This window comes from Lissotriton vulgaris, chromosome 8 (genome assembly GCF_964263255.1).
Source record: "Lissotriton vulgaris chromosome 8, aLisVul1.2, whole genome shotgun sequence".
Lineage (NCBI taxonomy): Eukaryota > Metazoa > Chordata > Amphibia > Caudata > Salamandridae > Lissotriton > Lissotriton vulgaris.
Window position 1 is genome coordinate 421,606,766 of NC_141696.1, and position 14,591 is coordinate 421,621,356.

At 43.9% G+C, this 14,591-nt stretch overlaps 1 protein-coding gene across 1 annotated transcript in view; it reads right to left on the reverse strand.

Moving 5' to 3' along the window:
• OCA2 (OCA2 melanosomal transmembrane protein) overlaps window positions 1–14,591 on the reverse strand; it is an 833,084-nt gene that overhangs the window by 202,748 nt on the left and 615,745 nt on the right. Inside the window, exon 21 of the mRNA XM_086934183.1 lies at window positions 10,809–10,913. Coding sequence (XP_086790309.1) covers window positions 10,809–10,913 — 105 coding nt within the window. The remainder of the gene's footprint in view (window positions 1–10,808; window positions 10,914–14,591) is intronic.

Sequence of the window (14,591 nt, forward strand, 5' to 3'; positions counted from 1 at the left end):
AATTGTGAATTTAGAGCGAGTCTGCATAATTATTAGTGCAAAATGCTGGTTTAGACTAAAGTATGAAGGAGTTGTTCAGACCAGTGCCCCACCCGCTGAGTAGAGGTCCAGAGTGTGTTTGTGCAAATGTCAATATATTAACATAACACAGTTAGAGCTGTGATTTTACCCAGAAGTAAGATGTCTGTGCAGAAAAAAAATTTGGTACCTTTAATTACAAGAATAACAGTTTTACGCATGGAAAGCACATGTATATCTTTTGTCTTTTGATGCTGCCTTAAATGTTATCATAATTTAGTCATGTGATTTTCAATACTGCTACATGTTTTGTTCTTTTGGCTGGACATTGGGGATTCGTCCTGTCTAAGACAAAGAAATAGGTTTCCTTTTTTTACATTGAAAGGATGTGAGGGTGTGAATGAGCTCCGGGAATGGGTTTAAGGTGAGTATTTATACAGGGTATTTTTACTAAGTGGTTGCTTTTTTTGGTCCAATATTTTGTGTGTTGTTTTTTGTGGTTTGATTCGTTTCGTTTCAGGGCAACGGGAAATATTATCTCTGTGTTATGGTGAGTATTGATGCAACTTTGTGTTAAAGATGGATTACATGTGCACTGACACCACACCGCATGATGCATGACATGCATGAGAAGGATATAGTTCTCTGAGTAACTAATATTGTGTTTCCCGTTTGTGGGTTTTTTTTTGTGTTTGGTATATGTATTATTGCATATTATTTTATGATATACGCATGTGAATATTGTGAGTTTTATGTTTTCTTTGGCTTATTGTGCATTGTTTGTTCTGTTCAGCGTGGTAGGTATGTTGATGGACTTTAAGGCTGACACAAAATGCGTACTGGGTTTTGAGCTGCATGCATGGCATTGTGTTCTGTGTCACAGCTCCTTTGCATGTGTGGCTGGGATTCGTCTATGTTTTCTGTGCTTGGCACAGCCACTATACTTGCTGCTTTGGTATGCTTGTTTCTGTTTTGTATTGTTTTGACAAATTCATTTTTGATAACAAGTACAGGTTCCTCTGTGGGGAATTTGTTCTGGCCCTCAAATTTTATAGACAGCACTTTTAGCAGTGTATGTCCATTTTGTTACATGGTTGTTCCTTTATAGATTTCCCTTTTGCCGCCATTTCCCTAATGAATGGCGCATAGTGCCTGGTTATGGGGGATTTTTTTATACTTTCCCTTGTCCTTACTCCTTAATGGGAATAGAAGGTCTCAATAGAGGTTGTGTGTTTTGCAATGGATAAATGATAAGAATGAATTCTCGATATTAATAGGCACACACATCATTTTATGGCAATGACATTTGTACATGTGCTAAAAGATGTTCTAGCCCTCTCAAAAGTGCTATGTATCTCCTACAATTTTGTTTCCGTCGAGTGCTACACCCGGGGGGGTTGATGGTTTTGACTGAAGAGAAATATGTCTCAGATTTCCTTCTGTCAAAAATGGGGGCGGTAGCTAGCTCTCCGCTAACTCTCCTATAAATTAGGAATAGGTAACATGTATATTGCTCCCTCCTCTTCTCCAATTTTTATTAGCCTGTTCTGCTTTACTCTAAAAAGGGAATTTGATGTTGGTAGTTTTGTTTTACAAGTGTTGGGTTTTAAAGTTATGCGGGCACACTGCTAGTTCTTTATTAGCTAGTCTGTGAAAATAAACTGATAGTCTTTATTAGAGAAGACGCCCCAGACTAATGTTTCCTTATTTGACATTTGAAGGGAACAATAATTCTGTACTTTGTCATGTCACTGACCACGTCATGAGTGATGTAATATGTGATGTCATCAGCAGTGCATTGCAGGCGCGCGTGTTATAGTTAGCTGAACTAACTATAACGGGGGAATTTCAATAGCTTTGTATGAGTGAAATATTTTTTTAGCTCGGATAGCTACTCCTCTTGTCCTACTATCCTGATTTGTATGAGCAAGAACATCATACCCCATCTGTTCCAGCATGAATTTATCCTTCCCCATAATATGATTGGAGACATACCACGTCCAGCCTTAACGTCCTTAGCATAGCTGCAGCCAGTCTGCCTTTTCCCTCCGTTATTCAGTCGACATATGTTCAAAGAGGCCACCCTTAACGTCATGTATATTTACAAGGATTTTCCATACTACCTGCCAGCTTGAAACTCTCTTCTCTCATTATGTATACCCAAGCTTCCTCTTCTTGATGTGTTTTGTCATTTTGTGCTGCTTTCTCCACCCGACCATCACAAGACATGGTCTACATAGTGAAAAAGGTGAAGGATGCTTGTGATCCTCAGCAAAATATCCTCAGCAAAATATTTTTTCTGTTGCAATTATAGCTTTGTAGAAGTTAGTTTCCTGCTGCTTCCCATAGTACATGAGCATGGTCATGAGTATAAAAAAAAAAGTGAATATTAGAAGTGTTTGATGTTTTGCACAACAGTGAGGGTTCACAAAGTAGACGCTGTGTGCATGCTATAGGAATAGCGTCTCAAGAAAATGTTTTGCGGGAATACAACATGTCTGTGTTGTTTTATTTTTTCTCTTCTCTTAGAATTAACGCATACGTCCGACCACAGGTAATACAATGGAAAAGTCAAACATGTAATATATTACCTATTGTTAGCACAAATTTATTGATAGGCCTGAGATGTTTTTTCATTCAAATCCACACCGCCCAGCAAATGTTTGTGGTGTCTTGAGACCAAATTGTTTTGACCTTTTGTATGCTTTGACTAAAGATTTTCGTTCTATTCATCAATAGGTAGCAGACACCCTGAAGCCGTTGCCGGAGGGGCCTGGACACAGCAACATGAGGACTGCGTCGACATCCGAAGATACCAGCGGAAGTTTTACTTTGAGCCGAGAGGAAGGTGCTGTTACCACCCAAACAGCACTCAGGATCCTGGCTCATGAGTGGGCACCTATGCCAGCCGCGAAAAAAAGGGTCTAGCTTCTGTTGCCCTATGAGTGGGAGTGGGCGAGAAAGGGCGTCGCTGATGACAAATACGCTTCTCAGATGCTTTATTGAGAGGTGACGAGCCTGATCAAAAGGATAAGAGGCCATCTCTGATTGATGGTGGTGAGGTCTCTCTTGATAACAGTGAGCAAAGATCAGCAGATAAGTCCCCTGCAAAATGAGCCCCCCATTCTGTTCACAGATCCAGAGGTGCGAGGGAGCACTCGATACAATCTGTGGCCCAAGAAAGGAGAGCAGGGCACCGGAAGAAGGGCTGAGTAAGGGAAGTAGGGAAGGACTAAAGAGAGTGTTAGGGATGGACTGCTGGAAGAGCCCTGGTGCACTGTTGAGACATTGTCAGGTGAGACACTAGGACTGCGCCTGGGCCCAGATTAAGTGCTCCTCTGTCACAGCTGCTGTGTGACAAGCGACGTGGGATTAGGGTATGAACGGTAAAAGCCTGCCTGTGAGGCTTTGACGGACACAGGGAGAAGATCCCTTTTCAGGGTTGAAGAACCCCTCTGGCCGGTTAAGGACTGTCTGGGACAATTTTTTCTAGTTTAGTTTCTTTTTCCCTTTTTTTTCCTTTTTGCTTTTTGGATTTTTGGTTACGTTCCTTTTGGTCGTCCTATCCCCGATGAGGAGCAGCCCTTTGCGGCTCCTCGTAGACCTGAGCCCGTTTCCCCCTGGTTGGCCTCAATGTGAACTGTTTTTCCCTTAGTTTACTTTGGTCTTTTAGCTAGGAAAATGAGTCCCTTTGAATGTTCCTTTTCCCCAGGAGGAGCTGCCTCTGCGGCTCCTTGTCCAGATGCCCTTGCCCATATTTGGTTCACATGGTCTACAAATGTAATAATGTGTTTGTTTTTGGGAAGTTCATTAGGATGATGTAGTATTCTATTGTTGCACAAGACACCTGTTACTTATAGTATTGCAGATTATTGGGTGTGGGTCGTTGCCTTCAAACACACAAGGGTGAAAAAAAATGTTGCTTTTATTCTTGCCCTATGGAAGTAGCTGTCAGGGTTAGTATACTTTGAGTAGTCTAGATGCAAGTGAACACTGAGTATATGGTTCAATAGGGCGTTTTCTCTGATCAATATTATTGCATTACTTCCTGCTCATGGCTTGAACCGTGATGTCCTTTTTAAGTTGTCCAATAATGACATAATGTTATAGAGCAATGGTACACCGGGAGAATATGCTTAGATTAGTCAAAAAGGAGGGTGCCTCACACCCAGAGAATAATAATTGTTTTAGTAGGTATTGCAGGGGTTGTTCTTTTATTAGTTGCCTCTGCACTTCCTGTCCTATAGTATGCTGCGCTACCTCTATGACTATGCTCATCCTAGTATTTCCTTTCCCGACATTTGATTGATGAGTGATGCCGTTCCCGTGCTCTCCTTTAGAATTGCACAGTCCCTACTTTGAGTAATAAAGGATGCACTTATGTTAGCCACATTAGGCTAAAAGGAGGGTCTGATAGATTGTAATTTTCCTGCTAATGATGTTGTACATATGTTAGCCTAATGTGTCATAAATTAATATGCAGTTACAGCCTATTATTCATGTGCTGCAACCCACTCAGCTATTTTTTCTTTATATGCAAGCTTCATTTGGATAGAACTATTTCTGTAATGGTTAAGCTTTTGTCTTATTTTTGCCTTCTAAGTTAGAAGACTTGCTGTAGTACATTGCCTTCTATCTGTTAGGTTCCCAATATTTATATTTTTGTATACTTTCTTATAATAACAAGAAGCTTGCCTATGACAGGCAGATTTCTAATGCTGACATTTGCTCTGCAGCCCCAATGTCTCATGGTACAGTTTTCCCCCCTTCCTTATGAGCAGAAAGTCCCTGTTTCGGCATTTCTTTCCTCAGAGCTTCGGCTCTGTGTCCTTGAAGGGAAGATAACAGGGTAGCCTTCGCAGGTGCAGATGCCCAATGCATGAGCTCACTGCTCTCCCTCTGCTGAGCCCAGTACTTTTCCAGTCTGGGCGTGGTTTCACGCTGCCATGCTATGTTATATTGTATTGCTGTGAGGAGAGTCCTCAGTCCTCTCAATGCACTCTCTGGAGTGTAGAACTGACAGGGCCCATCTGCAGATGAATATTATTTGAATAAATATGTGTCTAACTCTTCTCCACTGCCTGGCTGGATTATTTAATAATTAGTGATAGATGAGTGAGTTAAGTCGCTCAGGTGGATTTGAGCCACACTTATCAGCATGATCGTCACTGAGCCGCTGTCTACATCACATCGAGAGGCACCGCAACCTTCATCGCCTTGCTTCACTTCGCTGGCCTTGGCTCACTGACACGGTTGCTGCTGGCTGGACACCCGTGACCAACTCGTCACATACAGCTGTCCGGCTCGGCCAGTGCCAATTCCCGCCAACTGACTCTGTGCTGCATCGCAACTTACCAGCACCGCATCAAGCACCATCTCGCCCTTTACCACACGCCTTTGTCTCACCGACGCCGTCTGGACGATCGTCACCGAGCCGCTGCTCACACCGCATCGAGGGACACCACACTGTGTATCGCTTCCACTTTGCACCGTAACTGTGACGGACGCCATGACCGGCTCTGTCACCTGCACCGCAACCTGCCAGCACTGCATCGAGCACAGACTCGCCCTGCACCGCAAGCCTTGGTCTCACCGACGCCGTTTGGCCGATCGTCACGAGCTGATGCTCACACCGCATTGAGGGACACCTCACCGTGGACTGCTTCCTTTGCATCGCAACTGCGAAGGATGCCAAGACCGACTCGCACCCCCGTGTGAGTCGCACTAAGAAAGGTACTGTTAAACGAGTCTGTCCCGCTGTTGCTGGCCCATACCGATGCGGTCAGCTAGAACTGTGAGACTCTTGTTTTCAGCTTCGCTATAGACTCGGACCGAGCTACCGACTCGTACAAACTGTTTTCAATGTAACTTTGCAATTTAAAGACCTCTTGCAAAACAACTATTTTTTGAAGGTACTGTACTGTCGGTTTTTGTCGTGTATGGTCTTGTTTAAGTATATAATAATATAGGATATTTTTCTAAAAGGGTGTTGTGTCCGTTTGTAGTGCTTACACTATATTACTGTTGGTTATGTGCAAATGCTTTACACACACTGCCTCTAAGATAAACCTGACTGCTCTTGCCAAGCTACAAAGGTGGCGAGCAGGGGTTATTTTAGGAGTTGAACTCCCTTATCCTGACTAGAGTGGTTGTTTCGGTCTGGCTTTGGTGCAAACCTTAGCCAACCAGAAATACCATTTCTAACAACCACCCATTCTATTCCTACTACCCACTCTATCTGTACTACCCAATCTATCTGTACTACCCAATCTATCTGTACTACCCAATCTATCTGTACTACCCAATCTATCTGTACTAATCAATCAATCTATACAACCATCAATCTCTATACAACCCGATCTACGCAACTCTGCCCATCTATTTGTGTATGTCTATCTGTAAGCCTCCTTATTTGCACGCCTCTATAAATATTAGAGTAAGGCATTAGCAAACGCAAGAAGAGGCTGACCAATTGGCTTTTTTTTAGATCTGTATTGGCAAAGACATTTTTGTTTTACTAACATTTTATTAATAATATATTTGCTAAGACAGGTTTTCAGCCAGACTCCATCCACCTGTCTGTTGTTGTGCCATTCACATTTTTCATTCGGCCATTATAGCATGCATCATGTGGCGGTGGTTCAACACACTTCAGCCACTGGGTGAAATTACTTGCAGTTACAATATAATGCCTTTTTACAAGGCACAAATCTACTCACAAAGTAGACATCTTCTGTAAAGCCTTACTATAGTAATGAGTAGTTTTTTTTAACCAAAAAATATACTGGCCTGTAGGCAAAGATGCTTTTTAGATTGATATGAGCCCAGCTGCTTCCGCAACATTAAAGTTTTGCAGAAACCTTGACAGAACAAAAAACATAATTGACAAAGCAAAAAGGTGGGAAGCCATTGCCCGACCTATTAGCTTAGCCAGTGCTAGTTTCTTTCAGATGAATCACCCATGGTAATGTGTATTCTTTCCAAACTTCTCCTTGATAAACTTCACTCCCCTGCACTTGAGCTTTTCCCTGCACCCTCCATGTTCCGCTCACCAATTTGTACTTCCGCTGTTCAGGCCTGGTTCTAGTGGGTGGGCCGAGTGGGCCAGGCCCACCCAAACATGAGCCTGGCCCACCCAAACAGGAGCCTTGGCCCTCGCAGTGAGGGCTTGAAGGCAGGCACGCCATGGCATTGGCCTCAAAGGGCTGTCTGTGTGTGTGTGCGCCCAGGCTGAGACAGCTTCCTGGGTGCACACACACACACAGACAGTTTTTGAGATTATCACAGCCGCACCGCGTACTTCACAGGTCTTTAAAAGACCATTGATATGTTAATGAGGCTTGGTTTAGTTTTTATCGCCACATGGCAAAAGGTAACAAATCCTTTCTTTGACAACTGTCACATTTGCCTACTGTTCTGCTGTGTGGATATTTCATTTTCTATGCAGTGCAGGAGAAAAGAAGTTTGTTTATTCCTATTCCCCTTTCCAGACCCCTGCAGCTGCTTATCAGATCAGGCTGTGACACAACGTTTGTTTTATGGAGTAGGTAAGAGAATGTGTTACTAGTTGTTATTCTTTTTTAAATCTGCACAGTCCCAGTAGGACACATAATTTGTGTGTGCTTAATTTGAATAGTTTTAATCATCATCATGACTGATGCAGGACAACAATAAGACAATACAAAATGCCCTGATAAGCCTGGTGATTAATGATCCTGCTGGAGAGCAGTCGTTTGTCTGTTAGTAGTTTTTAAATGCAGATGAACTCTATTGTATGTGGAAGCTCACTGGGTTACTGCCTTTTTCACAGAGATCCTTGTGTTACTTGTGGGTCAGAAGTTACAATCCTAACATAGGACAGTGACCAATGAACTGTAACCAAAGAGCTGCATACAAACAGGAATGGTAGATTTAGAACTTTGCTTTTTTTTGTTTTGTGATATAGTTAGAACTTCCTCAGTCTTTCACTATTCTAATGTTGCAAAAATTGTATTTTTGGGCAGATTTAAATTTTTATCAGTAAAGCTGACCCCCCCATGGAATACTCTTTAAATCTTAAGGTTGTGTTTTCCTAGACCAAACCCTCTTAAAATATACTGCCCACCAGTATGGATGACAAGATTCCTACACCTTGTAATCCTCAATGGCGTATGGGACATTCCCTGCAGACTGATTTACATACCTGCATGATTGATTGTCTCTGTATAATGTGTGCGTGATGTAAAGTACTGTGACACCCTACACTGATATGAGTAGCGCTATAAAACAAATTAAATGCATTTGAGGGACGGGCTACGGAGTGATGAGTGGCACTGAAGGAGGGTGGTAGTGAGGGAGTTTGAGAAGGAGGTCAAAGAGATGCTACCTAGAGATGAGGGGCACTGTTGGAGGGTGACTGTGAGGGATTCCGAGGAAGAGGTCATGTGGTGGAGGGGGAGCAAGGGAGAGATGAGGGGCACTGGTGGAGGGTGGTAGTGAGGGAGTTTGAGAAGGAGGTCAAAGGGATGCTACCTAGAGATGAGGGGCACTGTTGGAGGGTGACTGTGAGGGATTCCGAGGAAGAGGTCATGGGGTGGAGGGGGAGCTAGGGAGAGATGAGAGGCACTGGTGGAGGGTGGTAGTGAGGGAGTCTGAGGGGGTGGTCATGGGGGAGGGGCTACAGAGAGATGAGGGGCACTGGTGGAGGGTGGCAGTGAGAGAATCCTAGGAAGAGGTCATGGCGTGGAGGGGGAGCTAGGGAGAGATGAGGGGCACTGGTGGAGGGTGGTAATGAGGGAGTCTGAGGAGGAGGTCATGGGGGAGGGGCTACAGAGAGAGGAGGGGCACTGGTGGAGGGTGGCAGTGAGGGAATCCGAGGAGGAGGTCATGAGGGGGAGGGGCTGTGGGGAGATGAGGGTACTTGTGGCGTGTGGCAGTGAGGGAATCCGAGGACGAGGTCAATAGGGGGGGAGGCATGGAGGGATGAGGGGCACTGTTGGAAGGTGGTAGTTAAGGTATTTATGGAGAAAGAGGTTATTAGTGTGGCGCCAAAAAAGACTTTTGCATCAGTGCTAAAGCTGGCCCTGTCATGGCCTTTCTGTTTTTGTTTATTCAATTAGCAGTCAGGTCATAAGGGCTACTGTGGAACATACTTTAAAGTCCATGCTAATTATATTTACTGCTATTTTCAATGTGTTAAGTTTGAAGGTGATTTTACTATTCTTTTTACCTGGAAAAATGAAAGTGGAGACCGATGGTGCCTGATATGGGGCTGGGGTTCAAGATCAGTTGCGAGATAAGGTGTACTGGAGAGGAGTAGTGGATAATCAAGCCTGTAAGGGAGTGCGCTGCAGAGTCCGAGTCAGGTGGAGGTAGTGATGAAGAGGGATTCTCCCAGAAGGCTCGCACAGAGGGAGCCAGAGAAGTCTCACTTGCCTGACAGTCCCACCTCAGAAACCTGCTCTTCCCATCAAAGGAACATTACATGAAAAAAACACTTTTTGAGAGTGATCATATTTAGAAAGATTTTCAAAAGAGTGTGATTTACTGGGCCTTGTAAGACTTAGAAGTGATAAAGGAGGGCCCTGAAGCAGGCCTCTCCAGACATATATGCGACAAATCAAGCCCACAGTGGCCCACCCAAATGCACCCTTGGCCCACCCAAATAAAAATTCCTGGATCCGGGCCTGCCGCTGTTACTTTCTCGCCATTGTTCTGCTCCCTCTCACACAGTGGCGTAGCTAGGCCTTAGGCCACCTGTGACGGCCCCTGTGTTTGCCATCCACGGAAGCATGATCGAATAGCGGGGGCTGGCTATTCATAAGGCCGCTGGTGAGAGGTGGGGGGGCTAGCCGCCACAGCTAAAACTTGTGCCACCCGGGGCACTCCGCCCCCACCCCCCCAACGCCTAGCTACACCACTGCTCTCCCGTTCCATGTGTTGTTGCCTGTTTTTCTCCTCCCCGCCCTGCTCTGTGTTGCTTCCATACACTCCACATCGATCCCTTCAAATGGATTTCTCTCAATTGTCGGTGCTTCAATCTACCCTGGCCCACAGCGTTGCTCTCTACCTGACCCTCACTTTAACCCCTTCCATGCTGATGACGGCTGGGAGCCGTCATGGCACACAGTGCTCGTGTGCTGATGACGGCTCCCAGCCGTCATGACCACGCCCGCGATCGGAATATGCCGCACAGGAGCGGAATTCCGGCTGCGGTCAAGGGGTTAAAGAAAAGAAAGGTTTTGCATTATATATATATATATATATATATATATATATATATATATATATATACATATATACATATATATTTATATATATATATATACATACAAATACATCTTACAGATCCGGCTCTGTAAAATAAAAATAAAAAAGGGGATGCTGCGCAGCTTAAAATCACTGGCGAAGCAAATGGGTCCCAAAGGTGAGACCTACTGATTTCTTTTCAGTTTTATAGAGCATGAACTCACGAAGGTAGAGCGCTGCTTTACAGGAGCACAGTGCACCAACTGCAGACGGACACTTTCATTTCTGGGGGAGAGTATGTGATTTTCCCAGAATCACAGGATGTTGATGTCTCCCTCCAGACTCGAACCTGGTTTCCCAGCTACAAAGTTTGCCAATGCAGCTTTCTGATGCAAGAGGTTAATGATTGGGAAATGTTTCCGTTTATGAAAGTAGAGCTTTCACAATTAAACAGTTACCTTTAAAGATCGGTTGCTAAGCAACCCACTTTTCTGCAATTCGCGGTCACTGTCCACAGAATGGCATTTTCGATAAACTCTCCCGTGTATCGCTCAGGGACCTACCATTGTTGCCGTGAAGGGGATGTTGTCAATTAGGGAAGATGCCAGAGCCGAGACCCAAACTACAAGGATAAGGGCAACCGCGAGCCGCTGATCATCGGGAACCGCCTGGAAGAGAACAGAAAAGAGGCACGTTTAGAAACGCGAGAAAAAAACAACCTCTCTGCGTACTCAAACATCATAATCGTGTTCAACAAGGACTGTTTAGCAACACCACTAAATAAATGTAACCTGAGGCACTTTGTGTACAACCTAGGAGGTCGGAAGGAGGTGCAGAAAGGGTATTCACGGCCGAACATCTGTTTCCACACCCCCAGTGGCCTGACATTTCTGCAGTTTAGACAGCAAGGTAGCTCAGTGAGTTAGTAGATTTCTGCTGACACACTGTGATCTGTAGGTCAGGAGCTTGAATCCCAGCAAGGGTGACGCAGTCTTCCATCTTTTCGAGGTGCGTAAACTGAATACCATGTAAGTGAGCAACAGAAATATTTTATTAAAAAGTACTTAGAAAGTGCAGAATTGTTGTATAAACAAGTTGCTTTTTCTTGCAGGCCACTGAAGTAACACTGGTTGTAAATTGTGTGTAAACGAGAATAAATGGAGGAGTTGTATATTTTCTTAACATATGATAACTCATGAGGCATGGTTCTTTACTAAACGGAGATCATAGATTAACTTCCGGTGTGACTCCATAAAGTTTCCAATTGCACAAACATGGCATTGTATTGTAATATTTATATAGCACTTACTAACCCTACGTGGGGTGCTGCAGCACTTGTTAGAGAAAAGACTGTGCAAGGTGAAAGTTATCTAATTGGTCTAAAAAATTTAAATGCCAAGTGACCCAAAGGCTAACTGCTGTTTTACTTTGGACATTAGAATATTAAGGCACCACACGTTGTGCTGTACCAACCCAAGGATAACAGAGATGGGCTTTTGGTGAGCAGTTTCATTAGGACCTAAGAGAACAGAGCAAGAAGTCCCTTTTCACGTAGGACAACAGAGTTTTGTTAAACCATTCCCACTCACTTCCACTAAGTGAATTAACTTTTATGATGGCAGATGAAAAATATAACATAATCCACTACTAAACCTCATAAATCTGTCAAGGTTTAATTAAATTACAACCTGAAAAGATCAGAAGTTATAACACTAAGCATATAGTGTCAACTTAAGCAGTGAAGAAGCTTCAATGAGTGCAACTGTGGCTCACTAGGATAGCTTGTCATGAACAATAGACAAGGCAACCCTACAGAAAGTGCACATAGGGATTGCTTTAAAAAAATTCAGTAATAAAAAGTCTACCTTCAAAGCATGTTTAAGTAAACCTGTAAAGTCAGCATTATGGGAAAAAGAATGGGAGTTTTAAAGAAATGGGAAAGGAGATAAGGAGGGCAATGTAAAAGGAACCAAACGGTTGCATTGAAAATCAAGGAAAATAATAAAGTAATGAAAAAAAGGATAGTTTATGTAACATTCCCAAACACTTGTCGATTGCCTTATTTATGGGATTTTTAATGCGCAACTAATACCCTAGGGTGTCTAGGCGCAATAAGATACTCTAGGATACAGTAATCAGCACACAAACTTATTGATTAAAGAGCCAAGTCTTCAAGGCCTTACGGAAGCAAATAAGAGTTGGGGGCGGTTTTAGTATCTGAGGGGAGTGAATTCCACAATCTGGGAGTTGCCACCAGGAATCGTCTGTCACCCCAGGTGGTAGTTCTTGTTCGGGGAACAGATAGTAGACAACTAGCTGCTGATCTTAAGTTCCTTATAGGGGTATACACCTGAAATGCCTCTTTTAGAATCTTTGGGCCAGTATGATGAATGGCCTTATAGGCAATGCATAAGGCTTTAAATTTGATCCTGCTCTCCACTCTTAGCCAATGAAGATGGCGAATAGCTGCCGAGATGGACTGGTGCCTAAGAATGTTGAGAAGGATTCTAGCTGCCATATTTTGAACAGATTGGAGCTTGTTCAGAATATATTTATGAGTGTTGAAAAAGAGGGCATTTCCGTAATCAAGCTTGGAAAACACTAAGGTGGTGATTAGTGTTTTTCCAGCTGATGCTGGTAAGTACAGTAGCAGTTTTTTTTTTATCTTTTTCAGCATAAAGAAGGCAGCTGAGACAACCTTATTTACATGATGTTTGAAAGATAGGTGTTTATCAAAGATCACTCCAAGATTCCTGACCTTTGCGACTGGGACCGGAGGAGGACCCATCTGAGTAGGCCACCACGTCGGGGACAATTCTGGAGAGATGTTACCAAAGGTCATAACCTCCGTTTTCTCAGCATTCAGTTTTAGGCAGTTACTGTGCATCCATGCTTGTACCTCCAGTATCCCCTCCTGAAACTTAGCTGCCACCATTGCGCCGTTCTTATGCACCGCCAGCACAAGTTGGGTGTCATCAGCGTAGGTAGTTAAACGCATCCCATGAGATTTTATGACCCTTGCGAAGTCTGCGACATAAATGTTAAAGAGCGCAGGACTTAACAAGGATCCTTGGGGGACCCCGCATGGCAGTTCAGAAGTCGGTGAATAATGATTGCCCAATTTAACTGCCTGTTTGCGGTTAGCTAGAAAAGAAGCTATAAGATCTTTGGCCAGGTGGTTAATCCCAGGGCTGCAACACGGTCGACCAAGATGGCATGGTCGACCGTGTCGAAAGCCGCGAGAGATCCAACAGAATAAGCACTGCTGCTCCTCCTGAATCCAAGATGTCTCTAATTTCATCAGAGGCCTTTATCAGCGCTGTCTCAGTTCCGTGTCCCCTCCGGAACCCGAACTGCGTATCATCCAAGAGTTCGTGTTGTTCAATGAACTCTGAGATCTGCTGGTTCATGATGGCCTCTACGATTTTAGCGGGAAAGGGAAGGCATGCAATGGGTCTGTAGTTGGCCGTAATAGTGGGGTCTAAGGAAGGCATTTTGAGCAAAGGTTTAACGATGGCCTTCTTCCAGATCTCTGGGTAGACACCTGTTTTGAAGATGGCATTACAAATAGTGGTGAGCGGCTGCGAAATGGTATTGTGAAGTTGATTCATTATATCAGGAGGGCATGGATCGAGCGGAGAACCCGATTTGATCTTGGCAGCTAGCATGCTGACCTGATCTTCTGTCACTAGCTGGAAGCCAGAAAAAGGAGGATGGGTCACAACCAAGCGAGTGGATGGATCAGTCCTGACTGCCGCCGGTTGCTGTGGGAAAATGGAATAAATGTCCATTACCTTAGTGGTGAAGGAAGTCCATTGTCCATTGTCAAATGTCCATTACCTTAGTGCCCCTGATAAGGGCCTGTGAGTGCATGCAATCAAATATAAGATTAGGGTGTTTTCCAATGAAGCATTCTACATCCACACTTACAAAAATATGTACATTTAAAAATATCGAGTTGGCCAACCTGCAAGAGGTACTAGAGCAGGAATCTTAGGTGGTCTTTTGCTTAAAAAATTATTGTGTCCAGTCTAACTCTTTGCTTGAACTCCAGTTTAGGGAACAGCAAGCTCATGTGCCAAGTCCATTGACATTAGCCAACTGACAATTTCAGCCCAGAAATAAGAGCAAAATACACATTCCATTCTTTTTCCACGGACAGAACCTCGCCTGGAATTATTCAACAATGATATTGGAATTCCTAGACTCTACTTAAGTGGCATCCCCAAACCCATTTCATAGGTTTTACTGAGAATAGCACAAGGAACCTGATCTCCAAATAGCCAGGTTACTGCTAACACTGTGGGGGAGGGAATCAGTAATGGGTACCAGAGGCCCGCTGGCAT